General features: G+C 47.5%; 1 protein-coding gene across 5 annotated transcripts in view; it reads right to left on the bottom strand.

The window, feature by feature from the left end:
- The window catches only part of GRIK4 (glutamate ionotropic receptor kainate type subunit 4), a 492,838-nt gene that overhangs the window by 38,365 nt on the left and 432,786 nt on the right, over positions 1-21,687 (bottom strand). For all 5 annotated transcript variants that reach the window (XM_081541612.1, XM_081541613.1, XM_081541610.1 and 2 more), the window contains one exon: positions 9,426-9,539. In XM_081541612.1, the coding sequence (XP_081397738.1) occupies positions 9,426-9,539 (114 nt within the window). The remainder of the gene's footprint in view (positions 1-9,425; positions 9,540-21,687) is intronic.

The raw sequence follows: 21,687 nt of genomic DNA, 5'->3' as shown, positions 1-21,687 counted from the left end.
CTTCTTCTGTAACATGGGGGTAATCATAAAACCTACCTCACGCATTGTTTTAACACCCAGTAAGTGCTATATAAGTGTTGGCTCCCTCTCTGTCTGATGGGCTTCCCTCGTGGCTCAGAGGTAAAGAATCCACCTGCCAATGCAGGAGACACAGGTTCGATCCCTGGGTGGGAAAGATCCCCTGGAGGAGGGCATGGCAACCCACTCCAGTGCTCTAGACTGGGAAATCCCACGGACAGAGGAGCCTGGCGGGCTACAGTCCATGGGGTCTCAAAGAATCGGGCACGACTTAGCGACTGAACAACTGTCTAATGGTAGCCATGCGTGAGTGAGGCGGGGAAGATGGTGTAAGATGAAAGAGGGAACTTCCTTTTATAGTCCTCCCTCATGGACAAGAAACCAATTTTCTGTCCTGTAGTAGCACATGCTAAAGATGCTTGGAGGGAGAACTCCATCTGGCCACATTCCCTTTCTATAACTCCTAGAGTTTCTGTGGGTTATAATACATAAATCATGAGGGTTTCCCCAGGGCTCCCCCGGGAAGTGATTAGGGTAATACCAGGCTCTCTTCTGGAAGGCTGGCTCTTAGAAGTCGGTAATTGCAAGCTTTGGAACTCAGTTCCACCTCAGCCTTCCCAAAGAAGTCAAGACAGAGTGGCTCAGATGTGCAGCGGGCTCTCCTGTGTCTGTGTGAGGGCTGGGCACCTTCGTCACCATTTCCTGACACACAGACTTGTGACATCAATGCTCTTCCTTCCCTGAAGGAAGAAAGAGCTCTTTCTTCTCTTCCTCCAGCAGAACCTTCTTCCCTCTCCAGCAGAACCAATGACAAAGGCTCATCCTGTCCTCCATGTGGTCTTGCCAGTCTGTAGAACTAAATGGCCATTCAAACAGAGGTTTCTTTTCACTACCAATTGTCGTCAGTGGTCAATAAAACACTCTTTAGGGCTGAAGAAACAGATAAGACAGACGCAGTCTCCATGAATCCTTCTGGAAGAAGCAGAAGGAGGTGATTCTTGGTCCCCCCCAGGAACCCATGGATAACTCCCTCAATGTGTCTGCAGTGGACTGTCTTGATATTTTGGTTTAGCACACACTTCCCACCTCTGACTCTAAGAGGGAAAAAGAAGTAAGCAATTAATTCCTCTTCACTTAAAACACCCAGATGGGGTTGTTGCCTTTATAATCCAGATGCTGGTATATCTATTTTCACTTTGCTGATTGGAAATCTGGCACAAGAAGACCTAAGTTCTAACTTGGTCCTGACCTTGACTTTCTGAGTGATCTTAGGTGAACCACTCTGCTTCTCTGGATGCTGTTTTCTTCTTCCAGAAAGCGGAACACCACAATCAACATGAAGTGGGGATGTGAGAATTACTATAGTAACGTTGATAAAATCCTTGAGCTTCTTGAGAGAGGAGCACTCTATAAGTAACCAATATTAACGTGATTATACATCCAGTAACCAATATTAACGTGATTATACATCCAGAGAACCACACTTCCATTATATGGGCTATCAGGTTATTTAGTTTTGAGGAATAGAACTTTATTCATTTTCTATTTTCTTATAACAAAGTATTAAGCAGTATTAGAAATGATTCATTGGTTTACTAAGTATTATTCTCCATTTTCCTAGACAGTCTTTCTGAGATGAAACAGACCTTCTTGAAAAACAACTAATACATCCAGAAAAAAACCCAGGTGTTAATTTAACGTTGACATTTATTTCTTGCTCATTTTTAATTTAATCACGGTTTGCTTCTTTTTTTTTTTTTTTACTTTTCTTTAGAGAGAAGATTCTTGCCAAGGGTTAAGAAGAGAAAAAGAATAAAGTGTCAAACTTTCACATTTGTCATTCAAAGATGGAGCAGGACATTGCAGGGGAAAATAATTAACTCATATTTTCTAAAAACTCATTTATTTACCTACCTATTTTTGATGGTCCTTGTTGTGGCACATGGGCACTCGGTTGGGGCATGTGGGCTTTCTTTTGCTGTGGCGAGTTGCAGCTACTCTTCAGTTGTGGCCTGCAGGCTCAGTAGTTGTGGCTCATGGGCTTAGTTGCCCTGAGCCATGTGGGATCTTAGTTTCCAGACCAGGGATCGAACCTGTGTCTCCTGCATGGGCAGGCAGATTCATAACCTACTGGACCACCAGGGAAATCTCACTAACTCACATTTTCAAAGGAGCCTTAGATGCTCTGGCTGGTTCGGGACACTATATGGGATCATAGATAGTATTATCAGATTAGAAAGGATCTTGAAAGATCACCTAACACTTGTCCTTGACACAAGGAAATATCCGTACTATACCATAAAGATAGATCATTGGAAGTATATGGACCTGGAGACTGAAAACCTGGGTTCTGTGCCACTCCCACCATTGCACCATCTTTCTTCTTTCCCCTGCACCACTGGCCATCACTGACCTCAGAATCCTTCTGTGTGAAACGAGAATTCTACTGTCTGCCTCGGGGGGTTGCTGTAGTAAACCAGAGATTGTTATGTGAAAGTGCTTCATGAATAACGAGGCATCAGACGATGTCAGTCAACATGCAAATATCCTGGACATGCACCCAACCTCCTTGAATACATCGATGCTGAATTTTTTAAACTTGATTATCCATTTGGGGGCTCTATGTGCCAAATGTCAAACCCCAGGTTGGCTTCTGGCATGCTCTGGTGAGGCCTTGCTCCAACAGTCAGTGTGTGCTTGAGGCATACAAACTTACTTTAATATTAATCTGAGCAAAACATCATTAGGCAAATTGCTGCTGTAGAAAAATAAGAGAGAAAGAAAACTACCTGACATACTCTAACACCCAATATGAATGTTTTTGATTTTCTGTGCTCTTCTCCCTTCCATTCACAGATATTTGGGAGCTTATAGTATGCATCAATTCTATAAAACTCTGGACTACAAAATACACAATTCTATGAAACCCCCTGGACTGCAAAATGCCCTTGGGGTTATACTGCTATGCTACATACTGAACTTCTCAATAAGAAATGAGCTAATATGCCAAGGAAATGAAGAGAGTCCTGAACTTCTGATGTCCCCAGTCATTGGACTCCCATCTGTGGAGTACCAGGGGACACTCCAGATTCTAAAGGCTGGGCCCTCTCTGTATGGCCTAGGAGCTCATCTGGCCTGGGTCAGGGGTTCTGAGGCCTTCTCAGGAGGGTGCTTTGTTGTCTGTGGGATGTGCAGGCATCAGGGCGGGAGGGAGTAAGGGGTTCAGGTGGCAGCTATGGCAAGCCTGACCCGAAGATGGATCTGAGCTGCCCCAGCAACTGCTTCCACTCGCTTTTTGTTCTCAAGACCAACAGGGTAAAGGCCAGAAAGAAAAAGAAGAAATCAATTTGGGTCACTCATCCTGCTGCCTAGAATACTGGACCTCCCGACAGAAGCCAGGTTCCTGGGAGTCAGTGATGCTTGGCCCTGAGCCACAAAGGGAAGTGGTGCTCATTGCTCACAGAATTACAAGATCCCTCACACTTCTTCCCCCCCTTTCCTTTCTTCCTTCTATACTTTTCAAGTAAATGCTGCATGTTTAGGATGATGTCATTTTCCATACCAAAAATCATACTATAAAAATGTATAGTCTAATACCATATGATATTGGGGCTTCCCAGGTGGCTCAGTAAAGAATCTGCCTGCCAATGCAGGAGGCACGGATTCGATGATCCCTGCTCCAGAAAGATTCCACATGCCTCGGGGCAAATAAGCCCATGCAACACAATTACTGGGCCTGTGTGCTGCAACTACTGAAGCTTGAGTGCCCTAGAGCCTGTATTCCACAAGAGGAGCCACCGCAACAGGAACCTGCACACTAGAGAAAGCCCACGTGCAGCAACGAAGACCCAGCACAGCCAAAAATAAAAATAAATAAAGTACTTTTTAAAAGCCTAAAAAATAAAAAGAAAAGAAACACCTGCGTTCAAGGAGGATGCAGGCCACTGGAATGCAGCAGTTGATGTTAGAGATGAGGAGAGCTTGAACCAAGGCAGGGTGAGCAAGAAGCGACAGTATATATGAAGATTGTTTAGGATGTGAGTGGACCAAACGGACACTCGAGGAAAGACAAGTGCAGGGCGACTCAGGTGGCTGGATGGAGATGTTCTGACCTGAGATGGGGCAGAGGGGAGGAGGGAGGAATATACCAAATGCAGTTTGGTTGTGTCACTCTTTTTGAGGTGCCTGTGAGATATCCATGTGGAGATTTCTTGGGTGTGCTCAGTTGCTCAGTCAAGTCTGACTCTTCCTGACTCCGTGGACTATAGCCTGTCAGGCTCCTCTGTCCATAGTATTATTCTGGCAATGATACTGGAGTGTTGTCGTTGCCTCCTCCAGGGATCTTCCTGACTCAGGGATCGAACCTGCGTCCCCCAAGGCTCCCACATTGGCAGGCGGATTCTTTATCACTGAGCCACCTGGGAAGTCTGGAGATGACTTAGTAATGTATTTAAAATATGCTTCCGGAATTCAAGAGAGCAGTCAGGGTTAGATTTATAGATTTGGGAGCAGGTGAGATTAACCAGGCAGAGAATTGGGAGAGTGAGAATAGAAAAGGACCACAGACATTTCAGTGGCAAACAGAGAGAGAAGAATCAACAGAAATGGTAAAGAAGGCAATAATCAGAGAGACAGGAAGCACAGCAGGAGGAAATGGTGATGCGGATGCTAGGAACAGAGAGGGGGTTTTAATAAGCAGGAGAGATTGACAATAACAAATGCCAAAGCCAGCCTCTGAGTGGCGGGGAGTAGAGATCAAAAGAGCAAAACAGTCTTCTGATTCTGATCCTGGATATGCCTGGCAGAAATAGATTATACCCCAAGGTTGGGAAGAGGGAAAATGCCCACAATCAACTTGTGATGATCCACGTTTGAGAAAGAACCTAGATAATCTGAGATTGCTGGAAGGGCACAAATTACTTCTGATTATCTTTAGACTTGAGATATACCTGCCACCACCTGTTATTTTGAAAGGTTCTGAAGAATTTCTAACCAGGCATTTATACCTTGTGTTAATTATTTTCACTTTTGCACACAGGTTTGATTTTCACCAGATGCTCAGTTTTTTGGTAACTATCACTCACAACTCAGGTGACCTTGGATATAGAGCTAAGAGACTGGGTCATTATAGATTATAAATTACATTAAATGAATCATATTTTTGCTCACAGAGAACTATCAGTTAGAGAAAATTTACAAAATAATAAACACCCAGTATTCAACTTTAATTTCATCAACTTAACACTTATTACATCAGAGAGAGCTTCTCTATGTATAATAATTTTAGACTGTGGCACTCATGGTGAACTCTGCTGGGCTCCCCTTTGGTATTAGCTGTTCCTGACAACCTCTTTTGTTTCAGACTCTGCACAGTTCATCTCAGACTTGTTCAACCAGGTCTCCCCCAGTTTAATCGATTCAGGATTGTCCTCTCCCCAGCTCACTTTTTTATGCTTTCTAAGCATTCTGCTGCACACATAGAATGCAAGTAAATATTTGTTGAATAAATGCATAAACCGTCAGTTCTGCTTAGTGTGAGCTGTTCACACCAGCACTCAATTTTTACTCAGCTTGGCCCCCTGTTAGAAATTAGATCTGAGCAGCTGTGTGACACACTAGTGCCTCAGTAAAGAGGCAGGGAGAGGGGAGGAACCTTGATCAGACAGGGGAATCGTGTGGGTTAGGCTCTCCAGAGAGACAGAGAGAACCAGGAGGATGTGTGTGTGTGTGTGTGTGTGTGTGTGTGTGTGTGTGTGTGTGCGCGCGCTCAGTCATGTCTGACTCTTTGTGACCCCGTGGATTGTAGCCCACCAGGCTCCCCTCTGTCCATGGGATTTCCCAGGCAAGAATACTGGAGTGGGTTGCTATTTCCTACTCTCGGGGATCTTCCCGACTCAGGGATCAAATTGCGTTTCTTGCTTTGCTTGCATTGGTAAGTGGATTCTTTAACAGTAGTGCTACCTGAGTTATTTTAAGGAATTGGCTCCCGTGATTGCAGGAGCTGGTAGGTCCCAAATCTGTAAGGCAGGCTGGAAACTCAAGATTTCTATGTTATAGCCTTGATACAGAATTCCCTTTGCTTTGGGAAACCTGCTTTTGCTCTCAAGGCCTTTCATTGATTGGATGAGGCCACCCACATTATCAAGGGTCATCTCCTTTACTTGACATCAACTGATCATAGATGTTCATCGCATCTACAAAAGACCCTCACAGCATCGTCTAGACTAGGGGTTGACGGAACATCTGGGCACTAGAACCTCTCCAAGCTGACACATAAAATTTCACATCCCAGAACTAATGCAGGTGAGCTCATACAGTCTGAGGTGAGCAGATGGTAGAAAACATTTGGCCAATGATCCGGTTAAGGATGTCCAGAGTTGATATTCAGGATAGTGGTGTCCTGGTGGTGGAGGTGGCCTAGTAGCAGACGTTCCCAGGCTGTGAAAACACTTGTGCTGATGTGCTTTTACTCATACGGTTCCTCTCAGCCCATCTGATCATGGGTGGTGCTCTAGTGCCTTTGGCCTTAATCAAGAAATCAAGGCCAGAGCCTAGTCATGTGACCTGGCCATAGAAATACCATTTGGAGGAAGACTGCATCTCTGTCTTTTTTGGATCCTCCCTTGGAGCTCAGCTGTGGGAGAAGAGTGGGTCGGGATAGAGGGCGCTCAAGAAGTGGTGCTGGATGGAAAGCTGTCTCTAGGTACCAGGAAATGTAATGATGACAAGAACATTACCCTGTGAATCAGGAGACCTGGATTCCAGACCCAGCTCTAGGTGTGACTTTGGTCTCCTCATCTGTAAGATGCGAATTATAACACCTCCCTTCTTTCCTCAAAGAATAGTCGTGAGGACCAGTTGAGAACAGGGAGAGAGCCTCACTTACGGGACAACTTATGAGCAGGTCACACAATGTAGGTGACAGCCTCATGTCACGGTGAAACAGAGCAGGACCTATGGTCCTTGTCTCCCCCTACCATGTCCTCTGCCTGCCCTATGTGTGTGGAAAACTTTAGCCAAAGGATAAGTTTAATCAGAGAAGTGAGAAATGCAGAAACAAAGGAAAACAGTCAAAGGAGACTAAATAGTAATAATGCAGTCATTAAGCATAGTCAAGAATCTTTAGTTCTTTCTCAAGGGCTATAGACAATATTCTGAGCCATATCCTGTGAGTTGTCTTACAGATTCCAAAACACCAGGTGGAGAAATTAATTACAGGATGACCAGACTGTACTCATGACATGAGCTGCCACGATTCCGAGAACTGGCCTCAAAGAAATGGAAACAAACTGACCTTGGAACGGAAGACTGGACCTAAACAATCAAGATGCTGCTGCTCAGACCACCGATGACCAAATTAAAGATGACTGTCAGAGCTGACTGTGCTGTTTCTGTATGTAGCCCCCTACTTTTGTCTATAAAAGCTCTTGCCCCACTGGTTGCCAGCAGGGACTAGAGGGAGTCCCCCAACTTTTGGACAGACGTCCCCCACCCTTCCCCCACCCCCGTTTCCGGCATCTGAAATAAAGCAAACTTTCCTTTCCACCAGCCTGGCCTGCTTACTGGCTTTTGAGTGGCAAGCAGCCGGACCCCACATACACTCTTTCAGTAACAACAGAGAGAACATAGGCTTGCACCACACCGTTCCTGGGTTTGAACTCTGCTCTTTTACTGAGAGGTGTGTGGGCTTGGCCACATTTGTAGAACTGGTTGCCACTGTTTCCTCATTTCTAAAATAAGAACAGGATGACTGTACTCATTTACTAGGGCTGCCATAACAAGGTGCCCCGACTCAGGGGGAGGGGGCTTAACGCAACAGAAGTGTATCGTCTCACAGTTCTGGACGCTGGAAGTTCACAATTAAGAGCAAGTTCTTTCCTTGTCCTTTCTAGCTTCTGGGGTTGCTGGCCACCCTTGGCTTTTCTTGGCTTGTAGATGCATCACTCCAGTCTGCCTCCAAATTCACAGGATCTTGTCTTCTCCTCTGGGTGTCTGTGTCCAAATTTCCCACTTCTTTATAGAGACACTGGTCATTGGATTAGCTCCGCCTCCCCCATTCCAGTATGACCTCATCTTAACTTGACTCTATCTGCCAAGATCCTATTTCCAAATAAGGTCACTCGATTCACAAGCTCTTTTGAGGGGACACAAATCAATCCGGAACAACAGCCCACATCACAGGGGCCTGAAGAGTGTCTGGCACACAAGAGGTGCTCAGTGAATGGGAGTTATCATTATCATGGAAAAGACAGGAGGAAGGATCAAAATCCCCCTTCATCCACAAGACAGATACATCCATCACTGCAGTGATTACAACCAGATTGTCACATTTCTTTCTGGCTTAGCCTGGAGAGCTTGGGATTTTGATGCTGTCTCTTCTTCCAGATGATGTGGCCTCTTTGCCCAAGCTGGGCAGCAATAATGATGGACACTGAGGCCCAGCCCAGGACAGTGGCCTTCTGAGCTGCCCAAGTGGGCTCTGAGACAAAAAGTCCTTCCTTCTGGAGAAACGGGCCACAGATCCTGATGCCCTGGCTGGGGCTGCAAATATAGAAAGCTCCTTTCTCCCAGGGCTGAGACTCAGTGCTTGGGAGGGGCTCGGAAGCTGGAGGGTCTTCAGCAGGTACATGGGGTGAGCTCTGGGTTCCTCACTGTTGAGCACCTTTGCGGTGCCGGGTGCTAGAATACATCATGTTGGCATGACCTTGGATGCCTAAAGTGACTAGATCATTGGGGAAATCCATGTAATAGATGTGTGCTTAGAGCCAAGTTGGATAAGGGTTACTATTCCCTCTCCGGATGTTCCCCCCACCAGCCAGTAACTTTGACATCACATCCAGCCCCTGCTGCCCATGGGTAAGCTTTCACAAACTCATTTTTACACTCAGTCTAGTCCTTCCTTTCATAAGGGAGGCAGAAGAAGCTGTAAGTGATATTACATTACCTGCTCTTTATTCTCCAGTACAGATAATCAAAAGAGGGAGTCTGCATTGCCTTAATAGGCGCAATGCTCAGAATGAAGAAAAGCAGATCTGAAGGTTGCCAAAGGCTTTGAGAAATCTAGGGTGACTCATCTGGGCTGGGTACCCACCACCTTGGAGGAACCTGAGTAACCCACAGGTCCAATTGCCAACACTCTACAAACCAAGGGTTGAATGATTGTTCTTGGCTATCCCTATGCAGTGAGGCAGAAGCATTATTTTTACTGGAAAGCCCCCAAGTGTGACTTTTCCATTCCTCCTGTTTGCAAGTCCTCACAGCTGATGGGGGAGAAAATAGCCCGGCACATTTGCATTTAAGTCTTGAAATCTAAATATTTCTGTGAGTCATTCATTATTACCATATAACTCAGTGTTTGCATGCAAATAACTCTAATGCCATAAATGCTTATAAAATAAATCTCTTACCATATGAACTCGGTAAAGAATGCTAATTCCCAGAGTCATGAATGGCTTCGAGAAATCAATCACTTTCTCCCGTTCCGCAGTAATGGTGAGGCCTGCCACGGCCAGATCTGCTTTCTGAAAGGAACAGAGGGAGGTCATCAAAGGGGTGGCCCCATGAGATGGGGGCACAGGGACTTGTGACCAGAGGCCGCCAGTGATGGAGAGGTGCCACTCTGGTCTGGCTTCTCTGCTTGGGGAGTGACTCTAAGCAGCCAGAGGTCTGAACAATCACTCATGAGAGGACATGGATGTTGAAGGTGTAACTCATGTCCATCTCAAGTACGTGTGCGTGCTCAGTTGCTTCAGTCCTGTCCAACCCTTTGCAACCCTATAGGCTGTAGCTCACCAGGCTCCTCAGTCCAGGGATTCTCCAGGCAAGAATACTGGAGTGGGTTGCCATGCCCCTTTCCAGGGGATCTTCCTGACCCAGGGATCAAACCAGTGTCTCCTGCATTACAGGCAGATTCTTTACCACTGAGCCACTGGGGAAGCCCTCATCTGAGGTTGCTGCTGCTGCTGCTGCTGCGTCGCTTCAGTCGTGTCCGACTCTGTGCGACCCCTTAGACAGCAGCCCACCAGGCTCCCCCATCCCTGGGATTCTCCAGGCAAGAACACTGGAGTGGGTTGCCATTTCCTTCTCCAATGCATGAAAGTGAAAAGTGAAAGTGAAGTCGCTCAGTCGTGTCCAACTCTTAGTGACCCCATGGACTGCAGCCTACCAGGCTCCTCCATCCACAGGATTTTCCAGGCAAGAGTACTGGAGTGGGTTGCCATTGCGTCTGAAGTTAGACCCCTTTAAATACGTAAATTAGTATAAAAAGGGAGGCTCACTATGGACCATTCAGACAGAGACTAAAAACGCCCCAGGCAAGGGAGAATTGGCAGACAGAACTTCTGGATACTCAATAATGAGTAGTTTTTTATTCAACTGATGAACTTGTTCAGCCAACAAACAAGTCCCAGTGTTGTGTGAGCTTTGGTGAGGGAGTTACAGTGGAAAATAAAAATGATAGCTCCTCGGAAATTACAGGCAATCTAATGCAACTGCATTTATCTCCTAGGGAGGAAATGAAGGCCAAGAATTGAGCAAGTGGCCCAACATCACAAAGCTTGTCTTTGTCAGAGGTAGAACTACACCTCAGGCTTCCCGGACCACCAGCCTAATGTTGCTATCAAGGTCAAAATCCAGGTGCCACAGCAGAACTCAGAAAAGGGTCTCTGGTCCCCTTTATGCAAAGTCACCAGATGTTTCTGCACCTCAAGTGCCCACACCTGATGAGAATCTTGCTTGAATTAAGATCCCTTGAGAAACGAAGTGCTATCAGTTCCTCCATATACCTGTCAGGAAGTTCTTCCTTGCGTCTAACTTCAATCCACCCTTGTTGCAAAACAAGCTCACTTCCCATTGGCCTGCTCCCCTATACATAGAGTGGTGGGAAAGGCCCAGAGTGCTGTTCACTTCTGGCCATGCTCTGCTCTAACTAGCTAACTAACCTAAACTAGTCCCTTCACTTCTCTTGGCTTCCTTAATTTTATCTGCAAACCAAGGGTGTGGGGTTTAGACAGTGCCAGGATCCTTCCAAGAAATTCTCGGACAGTGATTTTCAAAGTGTAGTCTAGGACCATCCACATTAGAATCACCTTATTCTTATTAAAGACTAAGAATGTTAAAGAGTAAAGGGCTTATTAAAATGTGAATTCCTGAGTCTCATCCCAAACCTCCCAGATCAGACTCTGGTCATGGGGCCCGGGAATCTATATTTGTGACAAGTTGTCCAGGTGATTCTGTCTTATACCACTATTTAAGAATTATGTTTTATAACCTAGGCATGTATCTCAGACTGGCTTCCATCAAGGTTTACATTTCAGCTTCTTTTACCACTAATTCTGGTGGCTCTGTTGACACACAAGGTGGAGAAAGAAAGGAGGAAAAGTGAGATGTCTAACAATCTACAACCAGGCCAATTGGTTCTGAATGAGAACACACACACACACACACAAACATACACATGCTACACATGTGTGCGATTTTTCCTAAATCATTGCAAAGGAAGTAAGGAGAGAGACATGTCACTCCTCACTTTATACACAAAGGGATTTATGATTTGCACACACAGGATACATCCATTGGCAAAAGTCAGTTTCTTCTCCATCTCAGCTCCGCTCCTCCACCCCCAATTCATGCTAAAGCAGCCACTCGATCCAGCATCAGTTAACAAGGTAGAAATTTATAAAGTGAAAGTGTTAGTCATTCAGTCGTGTCCAACTCTTTGCATCCCCATGGACTGTAGCCCATCAGGATCCTCTGTCCTTGCAAGAATACTAGAATGGGTAGCTGTTCCCTTCTCCAGGGGATTTTCCCGATTCACGGATTGAACTCAGGTCTACTGCATTGCAGGTAGATTTTTTTACCATCTGAGCTGCCAGAGAAGCCCTTACAAAGCGAGGCCAGGCTTTAAAGTGACTAGAGTGCAGAGGTAAGAGATTTTTAATAAAAACAAAAAACATGAATGCCTTTTTGAACTCATTCTATATTTCTCCAAGAGAGGGTTGATGACTGCTGTCAAGTGAATCAACCCTTGAGGAGGGAGTGAAGTTTGATTAGAAGATTGTTAGTGCTTTCATTTGTGGGGACCCTTCAGAGGGTTGTTTGGAGCTTTCAGAACTTCAGTCTCTTGATGACAGTGGCTCTAACTTGAGTTCCACTCAAGAGCACATTTGTAAAGCAACAGAAATCAACCACAAAGATGTAGCAGGTGCAATGCTGGTCCTGTGCAGGGTTACAGCAAAACAGCAGTCAAGCCCTGCAAAGACCTTGGGTGGAGGAGATAGGAGTTTAATCGGTTGGAATGAAAGAACTGAAGAAAAAAATAGAAAAATGAAAGCTGATACGATGGGCAAGAGGTAACCACAACATCCTGTCCTTTTTCCGGTTATTAAAAAAAAAATAGATACATCCAAACCAAGTAACCCAAACCAACAACTCTATCCTCAAGTTTCTCCCCACCCCCACCAACAACACAGCCTTCTTCCCAAAAGGGCGAACTTCAGACTGCAATTTAGAAATCATTTCACAAGTTTATAAAGTCAGCCAACAACAACAACATTATGGTAAAACAATTCCATATGGAGAGAAAACTAGAAATGGACAGCATCCCAGGAGGGCGCTTTCCTGGGTAGAAGCAGAAAGACCACACAACCCGGAGAACGTCTGTCCCAGCCTCAGACAGGGCACTTCTGTCTCTTCTCAAATAGACGCTTCCCCCAACTAGACCAAACAGAAAACTGCCTCCTCGAGGCACTGCCGCCTCTTTGGCCCAGTTCTTCCTCTCCTTTGTCTCCACTTGAGAGTAACCTGGGTGCAGAGGAGGCAGGGAGGGAAGAGTGAGATGCTAGAAGAAGCTATGGAGGTTATGTAGTGGAGTTTTTTTTCCATTGACTCAGTAGCGAGTAGTAATCATGCACCATGGCTTCCGTGCAGCCCGGATTTCCAGCAACAACCTCATGGGATTGGCTATTCCAAAAGGCAGGCATGCCTTTTATTTTTACCTTAGTTAAAAAGACATTATCCTGTAAAGCAGGCTTTGATGAGGAGGTCATGTGCCGTGAAACCAAATTAACAACCACAGAGGCTGGGCTGCAGACTAGCAATTGTGGGCATGGAAAGTCAAGGGAAGTGTGGGCATCATGACAGTTCAACCCAGCCTTTCCGCATCTCTGGTCACTCTTTGGGGAGAGCCGTGCTCTCCAGTGAAAGAACCACAAACAGGACATCAGAAGACCTGGCTCTCATCACAGCTGGGCCATAAACTCACTGTGATCTGTGTCCGGGCCTGAGTTCCTCCTACCGTGAAATGAAAGGACTCAACCAGATGCTCGGAAGCTCTAGCATGTGTGCGTGCTGTCGCTTCAGTCGTGTCTGACTCTTTGCGACACTATGGACTGTAGCCTGCCAGACTCCTCTGTCCATGGGATTCTCCAGGAAGGAATCTTCCCAACCCAGGGGCTGAACCTGTGTCTCTTATGTCTAACCTGCATTGACAGGTGGATTCTTTACCGCCAGTGCTGCCTGGAAAGCCCTCTGAAGCTCTTCCCCAGGCCTAAGATCCCAGGCTTTCATTTTGCTGGACTAGGAAGGGAGGAACTTCCATCAACTGGTTCCCGTTTGCTCCAGAAGATGATGGTGGTCCTTAGTATTGGTGTTTCAGAGACGTCAGGGAGGAGACTGTTTATCACCCTAGTCAGCAGGGAGCAGAGGCCAAGGCAGGACAACCAGAAAGACCAGAAAGATACAATGCCATCTGGAGAGGGCAGATCTGGAGGTGTACCCCCGGAGGGGGCTGGGAACCCAGAAAAGGGCAGGACACCTGGAGCTAGAGAAAGAAGAGAGGGAGGAATGGGAACACGGAACAGGCAGAGCATTCTGTAAGCATCACGATGCTCCTGGTTACTGGGTGTGTGTGTATGTGTGTGTGTGTGTGTGTGCGTGCACACACAGGGGTGTATAAATACACTCCCTCCGAGAGAAAGACCTCTCTCCTCTTCCCATTTTTGATTGAAAGTGCTCTTTGAAGAGCTTCATGTTCTGCCTCTGAGAGATCCCCTCTTTTATCTCCTGGATGTTTGTGGAATTTACAAGGGGAGGGCAGACTGCAGGCAGCCTGGAGGTGACTTCCAAAACATACTACCCTGTGCTTCCTGGGTTGACTAGGGGTCATACGAGACTGCCACCATCATCGCTATCAGAGCCTGAAGGCTCGGAGTGGCTGCAGCTCTTCTCCTGGGATGAGAGGTCTGGCTGGAAGACAGCAAATTCATAGCAGGGCTCTGGGCTGTGCCTGCCCCAGCCCCCTGCCCGCACCCCGTGCTTCCCTGAGAACACCTCCAGGGAGGCCTCTGCCCGCAGCACCAGATCCTGAAAGAGCTGAAGGAACAAAGCTTTCCTCTCTCTCCCTTTCCTTCTCTTTTAGGCGCTTGCTGCCCCCTTTTGGGCAAAATTCTATCCCTTGCCCTCAGCAGTGCCCAGGCACCCTGGGCAGACCTCCGCTGCCTCAGCTCCCTGCCTCCTTTGTCTAAGAGCTCCTCTCTCACATGGAGCCCAGCGAATGAGAGGATGGGGTGGGTCAGAAGACCTCGCTCTGCCTTTTGCTGACCAAGTGTTCATAACGACTCACTTAGCCTCTCTGGGACTCAGCTTACCAGGTTGAACAATGGGGCGATGCCTGCCTATCAATATTATGTGAGAGTCAAGAGACGTGATGTGTGCGGAAGGGGCCTATGAACTCTGCACACTGTAGAGTCCCCCCCACACCTGCCTGGGGCAACGGAGGCAGTAGACAGGGTGGCTGACTCTCAGCCTTCAGTGTGGCCCAGACCCATCTGGGCTCTGTTATTCCTTACTTGCTGTGTGACCTTGGACAAAAGTTATGTAACCTCTCTGAGCCTCAGTTTGCTTATCTGAAAGTGGGGATAATAATAGCCTCCACTTCCCAGAATTGCTAAGAAAGTGAATGCTGCTAAGTCGCTGCAGTCGTTCCGACTCTGTGCGATCCCTTAGACAGCAGCCTGACAGGCTTCCTCGTCCCTGGGATTCTCCAGGCAAGAACACTGGAGTGGGTTGCCATTTCCTTCTCCAATGCATGAAAGTGAAAAGTGAAAGTGAAGTCACTCAGTCGTGTCCGACTCTGAGTGACCCCATGGACTGCAGCCTACCAGGCTTCTCCATCCATGGGATTTTCTAGGCAAGAGTACTGGAGTGGGGTGCCATCGCCTTCTCCGAAGAAAGTGAATGAGACAATGCTTATAAATGCTGAGCATGGCCCGCTTCAAAGTAAGTACCTGATTAATGTTTGATGTTAAGATGATACTGATAGTGATAATGATGATGAACTTGACAATGATGAAAATCTCAACAGGGCCTCTGGAGACAACATCTTAACCCACGATGAGTTGTAGGAAAGTCTGAGGGGGCAGCCAGGCCTGTTCCATCTCCAGGTGGGCAGAGGACTCTGGACATGTGGCCCCTCGTGGCCTTTCCTAGGTGACCTGGGACACATACACAGCTGAACTGATGCAGTGAGCCTCCCTGGTGTAACTGCATATCCACCTAAGGATGCTCTTAGGCTTCATACTGTACCACTGCTTAGACATCTCAAGGGAAAACCTGACATCCAGCTTGGAAACCAAACCCAGTCATTGTCCATAGCCTCTTCCTTGTTATACGATTCTCCTCTGGGGACAACAGATTCAATGACCTCCCCAGTTCCCCTTGAATTCTTGGATCCATCATGCTATCTCTGGTCAGCTTCCAGGTCTTTGTTCTCTGGCCATTTTTACTCGGCGCCCCCTCCCAGTCCCCCGGGGCTCCTGCCCGCCGGGGAGGCTGGCTGCCCTCCTTCACCCACCCTGCCACCAGCTTTGTACTCCTTTGCTGGTCACATCTGCACAGATCTTGTTTCACCTGCTACTCAGGCCCCATAGTGCCTCACATCCTTTGCTGGCATTTATTTATTTATTTATTTTTTGCTGGCATTTATTTAACTCTGTAATTGTGTTATTTAACACTGGAAAGCTTTGGGAGGATGCAGTTGGAATGAGAAAATGCTACACAGAATAAGGTGGTACCGAGCATTCTTGGAAGCCTTCATTCCAGGGTAATTGTCTCTGAAGATCCTCTGTGTATTAAAATATTAAAAAGGCTTACAGAATCCCAAGCAAGGCCAGCCTGAGGTGATGAGAGTGGCGAGGGCATTATCTGTAAAGACCCAGATAGGAAGGAGCTCCAAGTTCACCAAGCCTGGCTTCCCAGGGAGCGATAAACGATGCTGGGCTCTGGCTGAGTATCTGGCTCCAGGGTGACATGGGACCACGGAGCTCACTGGATCCCCAGTGAGCTCTGTGTCCTGGGATCTGCCCTGGAGTGTGGAATGTCAGGGAAGGCGGAACCCACTGCCCCCTCCCCAGGAATCCTTCCCTCTGTAACAGCATCCTCTTATCGACCCTCTGCCCTGTCCCAGGCAGGGTGCAAAATGCTGGGATACAGGGGTGAGCAAACACGGGCAGGGTTCCTGACAGCAGCAGAGGCAGTCATCAGACTGTTGAAGAAGAGATCTATAAAATGACAGCTGCACTAAGTGTTTAAAGGAATCATCTGTGGCCCCATGAGAAGGGAGAACAGGGGTTGACAGAGTCTTCATGGGAACTTTCTCAAGATGAGACTCAGTTATCTGAACAAGAGTTACCAGTGAGAAGGCCTGGGGTGAGCACTCCCACTCAGGGTTGGGGGGGAGGGTTGTTGCATGTGCAAAGGCCCTGAGGCACAGGAGGGAGCTTGGGGCATTCTCGGGGCTAGAAGAGGGCCAGAGTGTCTGGAGCACATAGGGCTGGGAACGGTGCTGTAAGATAAAGCTGGAGGGGCTGGCAGAAGATGCAATGACTTGAAGAGCAGTTGAAAGGTCCTGAAGTACTTTAAGCAGGATCAGGTCTGTAATCAGAGAAGACAATGGCACCCTACACCAGTACTCTTGCCGAGAAAATCCCATGGACGGAGGAGCCTGGTAGGCTGCAGTCCATGGGGTCACTAAAGAGTCGGACACAACTGAGCAACTTCACTTTCACTTTTCACTTTCATGCATTGGAGAAGGAAATGGCAACCCACTCCGGTGTTCTTGCCTGGAGAATCCCAGGGATGGCGGAGCCTGGTGGGCTGCCATCTATGGGGTTGCACAGAGTCAGACACGACTGAAGCGACTTAGCAGCAGCAGCAGGTCTGTAATCCTAACACGTTTAACACCTGTAGCTCTGCCTGTTGCTTAGTAAATTGACACATAGGCAGGGCTACAGGTGTAGCCTGGGAGTCAGGCCCTCATGGTCTGCCCACCTCTCCAAGTTCAGCCTCATTTCCCAGCACTCCTCCCGAAGCCCCTGGGAGTCAAACACCTCCTATAGCTCTTTCACTTGGAATGTCCAACAGTAACTCCCCTCTTCAAGGTCCATTCAAAGTTTATCTCCTCTGTACAAACTTCCCTATCAGTTTCTCAGGAATAAGCCTTTCCTCTTCTCAATCAAAAAGGGAGCTAAGGGACATCCCTGGTGGTCCAGTGGTTGAGAACCTGCCTTCCGATGCAGGGGACGTGGGTTCAATCCCTGGTCGGGGAACTAAGATCCCACATGCCACGGGGCAATAAGCCTGCACACCGCAACTACGGAGCCCAAGCGCTCTGGAGCTCGTGTGCCACAAACAGGGAGCCTGAGTGCCACACAAGAGAAGATCCCACATGCCCCAAGGAAGACCCCAGATGCTACAACTAAGACTTGATGCAGCCAAAGATAAATAGAAATAACAATAAAGTGAATAGATATGGGGGGGGGGAATGGAGCTACAACACTGCTTATACCACTCACGTAGCATTTGCCATAAGTTGCCTTATATTAGAACAGGGACCTGGGCTTGCATACCAACCCTACCCTTACTGGCTGTGTAACTTTGGGAAAGGCCTTAACCTTTTCTGTGCCTCAATTTCTTCATCAGTGGGCCTAACAACAGTTCCCACCCTCTTGGAGCCTCTACAGGAATTAATTGAACAACCCATACAAAATCGATGCCTGGCACAGAATAATTCTCATTGAATGAGAGCTCTTTCTATTATTATTGTGTGAACATTATTATTGTCATTGTGAACATTCATGCACATAAATTATCTCCCCCATTAGATTATAAAAAGCAAGGACCAGATCATCAAAAAAATTAACTTATGTAGTTGCCATAGGCTTCATTTTACAAAGAAACTGAGGCCCAGAGAGGTTACTAATTTGCTCAAGTACACACCTCCTGGATACAGAGAAATCTGTCTTCAGATGCACATATTCTCAGGACTGCTTTCTTATGGCTGCGCTGTTCATAGTGACATTCCCAAAGTGGATACACAGTAACTCTCCAAACCCAGTGCAGCCAACAGGGCAGGGTACAGGGGGCCAACTTCTCAGACACGGCCTCCCCTCCAGCCCCTTCTTGCCGACAGCAGAATCAGGTTGATTTCTGACACATGCCTGATGTGCCTGTACCAGGAGGGACTTATCAGGAAGCTGGGTCATTATAACCAAATTCAGGTCATGCTCTGGATGCAAACAGATACAATTTTTCATCCTCCAGCCCAAAGAGGACTCCAAACCCCACATCCCCCACTAGAGGGCTCCCTTCTCCCCCCTGCCCCCTCCCCAGGCCCAGCTCCCTGTAACTCCAGGGCAGTGCTACACAGGGAGCCCAAGCGAAAGGCGAACGGGCCCCCACGCTCTGTGATTAAGGCAGCCGTCAGGGGAGAGGTGTTAATTACCCTCTGGGAAGAAGCGGATGCTGAGGAGGGCCCGGCCTGAGCCAGGCGGGCCAGAAGAAAAAGGACCAGCTTCCAGAATCTCGCCAGCCCTCAGGCCTTCCATGCTGCGCAGTGGAGCAGATTAACATCTGCAGCTCAGCCCATTTCAAATTAGATTATGTGCTCACTTTCTGTCTTTTGATCCATCTACCTGCTGGGCGCCTTCCTCCCTCCTCTCCTGCCCCCCACCTAGGGAGCCGCTCAGGGAACCTGCTGTGATGCACCAGGGTCCCTGTACTGAGCGGCAACAGGATCTGAAGTTGCTGGGGAGCTCACTCCCACTCCTGGGTCCCCTGTTACCCGCAGGAGCCATCACTTAGATGCCCTAATAACAGGTTTCAGCGATGCACACAGCTGCTCTTCTGTTGCATGAGGCAGGCGGCTTCCCACTCCACCAGCCGTGGGCTGGGGCTGAGGGTAAATTAATAGGGCCCCATGGCACCTGCACAATGATGGGTGCCTTGTTCACTGGGGAGACTGGGGGTCAACCCCATCCATTCCCCTCCCTTCTTTCAGGCCAGGATATGGGAACACGGATAAGGGAACAGGAGGAGGACCAGCTAGTCACTTGTCTCTCATACACACACACATTCAAATCAGCCTGCTTCCCATTCCGAGGAAGGTCCTGATCAGAACCTTTTCGAGTCCATGTGTGCGTGCATACTTAGTCACTCAATCGTGTCTGACTCCTTGCGATCCTATAGACTATAGCCCACCAGGCTCCTCTGTCCAAGGGATTTCCCAGGCAAGAATCCTGCAGTGGGTTGTCATGCCCTCCTCCAGGGGATCTTCCTGACCCAGGGATCGAACCCGCATCTTCTGAAGATTCTTTACCCACTGAGCCACCTGGAAGGCCCTTTCGAGCACACCTGAGCCCAAATCTGAGAGATTTACTCATGCACCCTGGGCTGAGCCTATAAGGCTCAGAGCCAAACCCAGAGAAGCATTAGCATTCCCGGGGAAGTAGCAATGTCACTGGCGGGTCCAAGGGCTCCCTGGTGCTATTTCTTGAGGTGACAGCCTACTTTCAGGGTTGGATGTTAGAGTTAAATTAAAATCTCCATGAAATATTTAGTTGGCTCAGATCAGAGCTGTGTAATTGGCCTATGTGGGCCGATTTGAGGAAAGAACCAGGCTTAAGGAAAGAAGGGTTGGCAATTCTTTCACGGGTGAAGTTGTGTAGCACAGGGGTCCTAGCTGGGTCAGGAGGCCAAGCAGATATTATTGACCTTTGACCTCTTGTCACATGCTCCCATCTCTGGACATGGACCCTCTCTGCCTCTTAGGGTCAGAGAGATGTATGTCTGAATCCCAATTCTGCAATCCTCAGTGAGCAAATTACTTGAAGTCTGGGCTTCAACTTCCTCACCTCTAAAATGGGCACAATCATGCCTGTTTCTTGTGATTGTTGCAAGGATTAAATCCAGTAACCTCTGTGGACTGAGCTCAGGGGTCATTCTGCCCTTATAACCCCCTTTTCCAACTGTAGCCAGGGGGGTGTTTGAAGCTAAAGCAGATCATGCCATTCTCTGTATTGCCTTTTTACTCTTCTATGCCATGGACCCCATCAGCGGTCTGGTGAGGTCTGTTGACCCTTTCTTTAAAAATGTTTTAAAATGTTTATTACATTTGCTGTTTCACATGACTGTATTACATAATACATAATTACAAGGGACTTCCCTGGCAGTCCAGTGATTAAGACTCTTCCCTTCCAATGCAAGGGGTGCAGATTGGATGCCTGGTGGGGAAACTAAGATCCCATATGCCGCATGGTGTGGCTAATAAATGAATAAAAAATAAAAATAAAAAAACATAATCACATAATTGTGATACATTGGCCATGAGAGACAGAGGTAGGTCTAGCAACATTCTAATGGCATCGTTGGTGACAAGGTCACAGTATGCTTAATACCACTAAGATTTGTTGCCCACATTTATAGATAAAGGAAATATCATATTTCAGTTTGAATTTAGAAAAAAAATAGATATAAATTTTTCCCTTTTAAGTTTATGATCTCTCTTGATGCTCTCCTCAGACCCTTGGGTGGGCATGGACCCCAGGAAAAGAAACCAGAGAGACTTTCAAGTTACTGACCTTGATTCCTCACCAGGCCCACCAGGCATGGTGTGATGGGGCAGTGCTCTGGTTCTCAAACGTGACTGGTTCATTTGCACTGTGGAATTCTGGCATTTACTTTTTCCTCTCCCTGCTCTTGGGCTTCCCAAGTGGTTCAATGGTAAAGAATCCCCCTGCCAATGCAAGGGATGCAGTCTTAATCCCTGGGTTGGGAAGGTCCCCTGGAGGCAACCCACTCCAGTATTCTTGCCTGGGAAATTCCATGCACAGAGGAACCGGTGGGCTACAATCCATGGGGTCACCAAAGAGTCGGACGACTGAGTGACTAAACACCAATTCCTGGCTCTGCCCTGGCCTTGGTGAAGCTGCTTCTGCACATGGTTTGGATATCAGAGAGGTCTTTCCAGAATGCTCGTTCAAAGGAGCCCTCTTTCTGACACTCTCTGTGTAATTATCCTGAGTTTTTTCCTTCACAGCAAAAATCACAATCTAAAATCGTCTTATTTATTCCTTCATCTTCCTGTTTATTGTCTGTTTAGAAAGAAGCTTGCAGGAGGCAGGAACCTGTTGTTGCTGTGGCCACACGTCTCTCCAGAGCCTAGAACGGTGCCTGCCATGTGATGAGTACCAAATAGATACTTGATGAAGAAAGGCACAACTGAATGAATGAATAGATGAATCAAAGAAAGCAAGCAGGAGCTCATTCACGTGATTTTCTCACCTTGACTGAGTTAGGTGAGCAATTATGCACAGTTCCAGCTAAAAGTGCACATGC

This window comes from Giraffa tippelskirchi, chromosome 11 (assembly GCF_054371585.1).
Source record: "Giraffa tippelskirchi isolate mGirTip1 chromosome 11, T2T-mGirTip1v1.2.pri, whole genome shotgun sequence".
NCBI classification, from domain to species: domain Eukaryota; kingdom Metazoa; phylum Chordata; class Mammalia; order Artiodactyla; family Giraffidae; genus Giraffa; species Giraffa tippelskirchi.
This window is presented reverse-complemented; position numbering and strand designations above follow the sequence as displayed.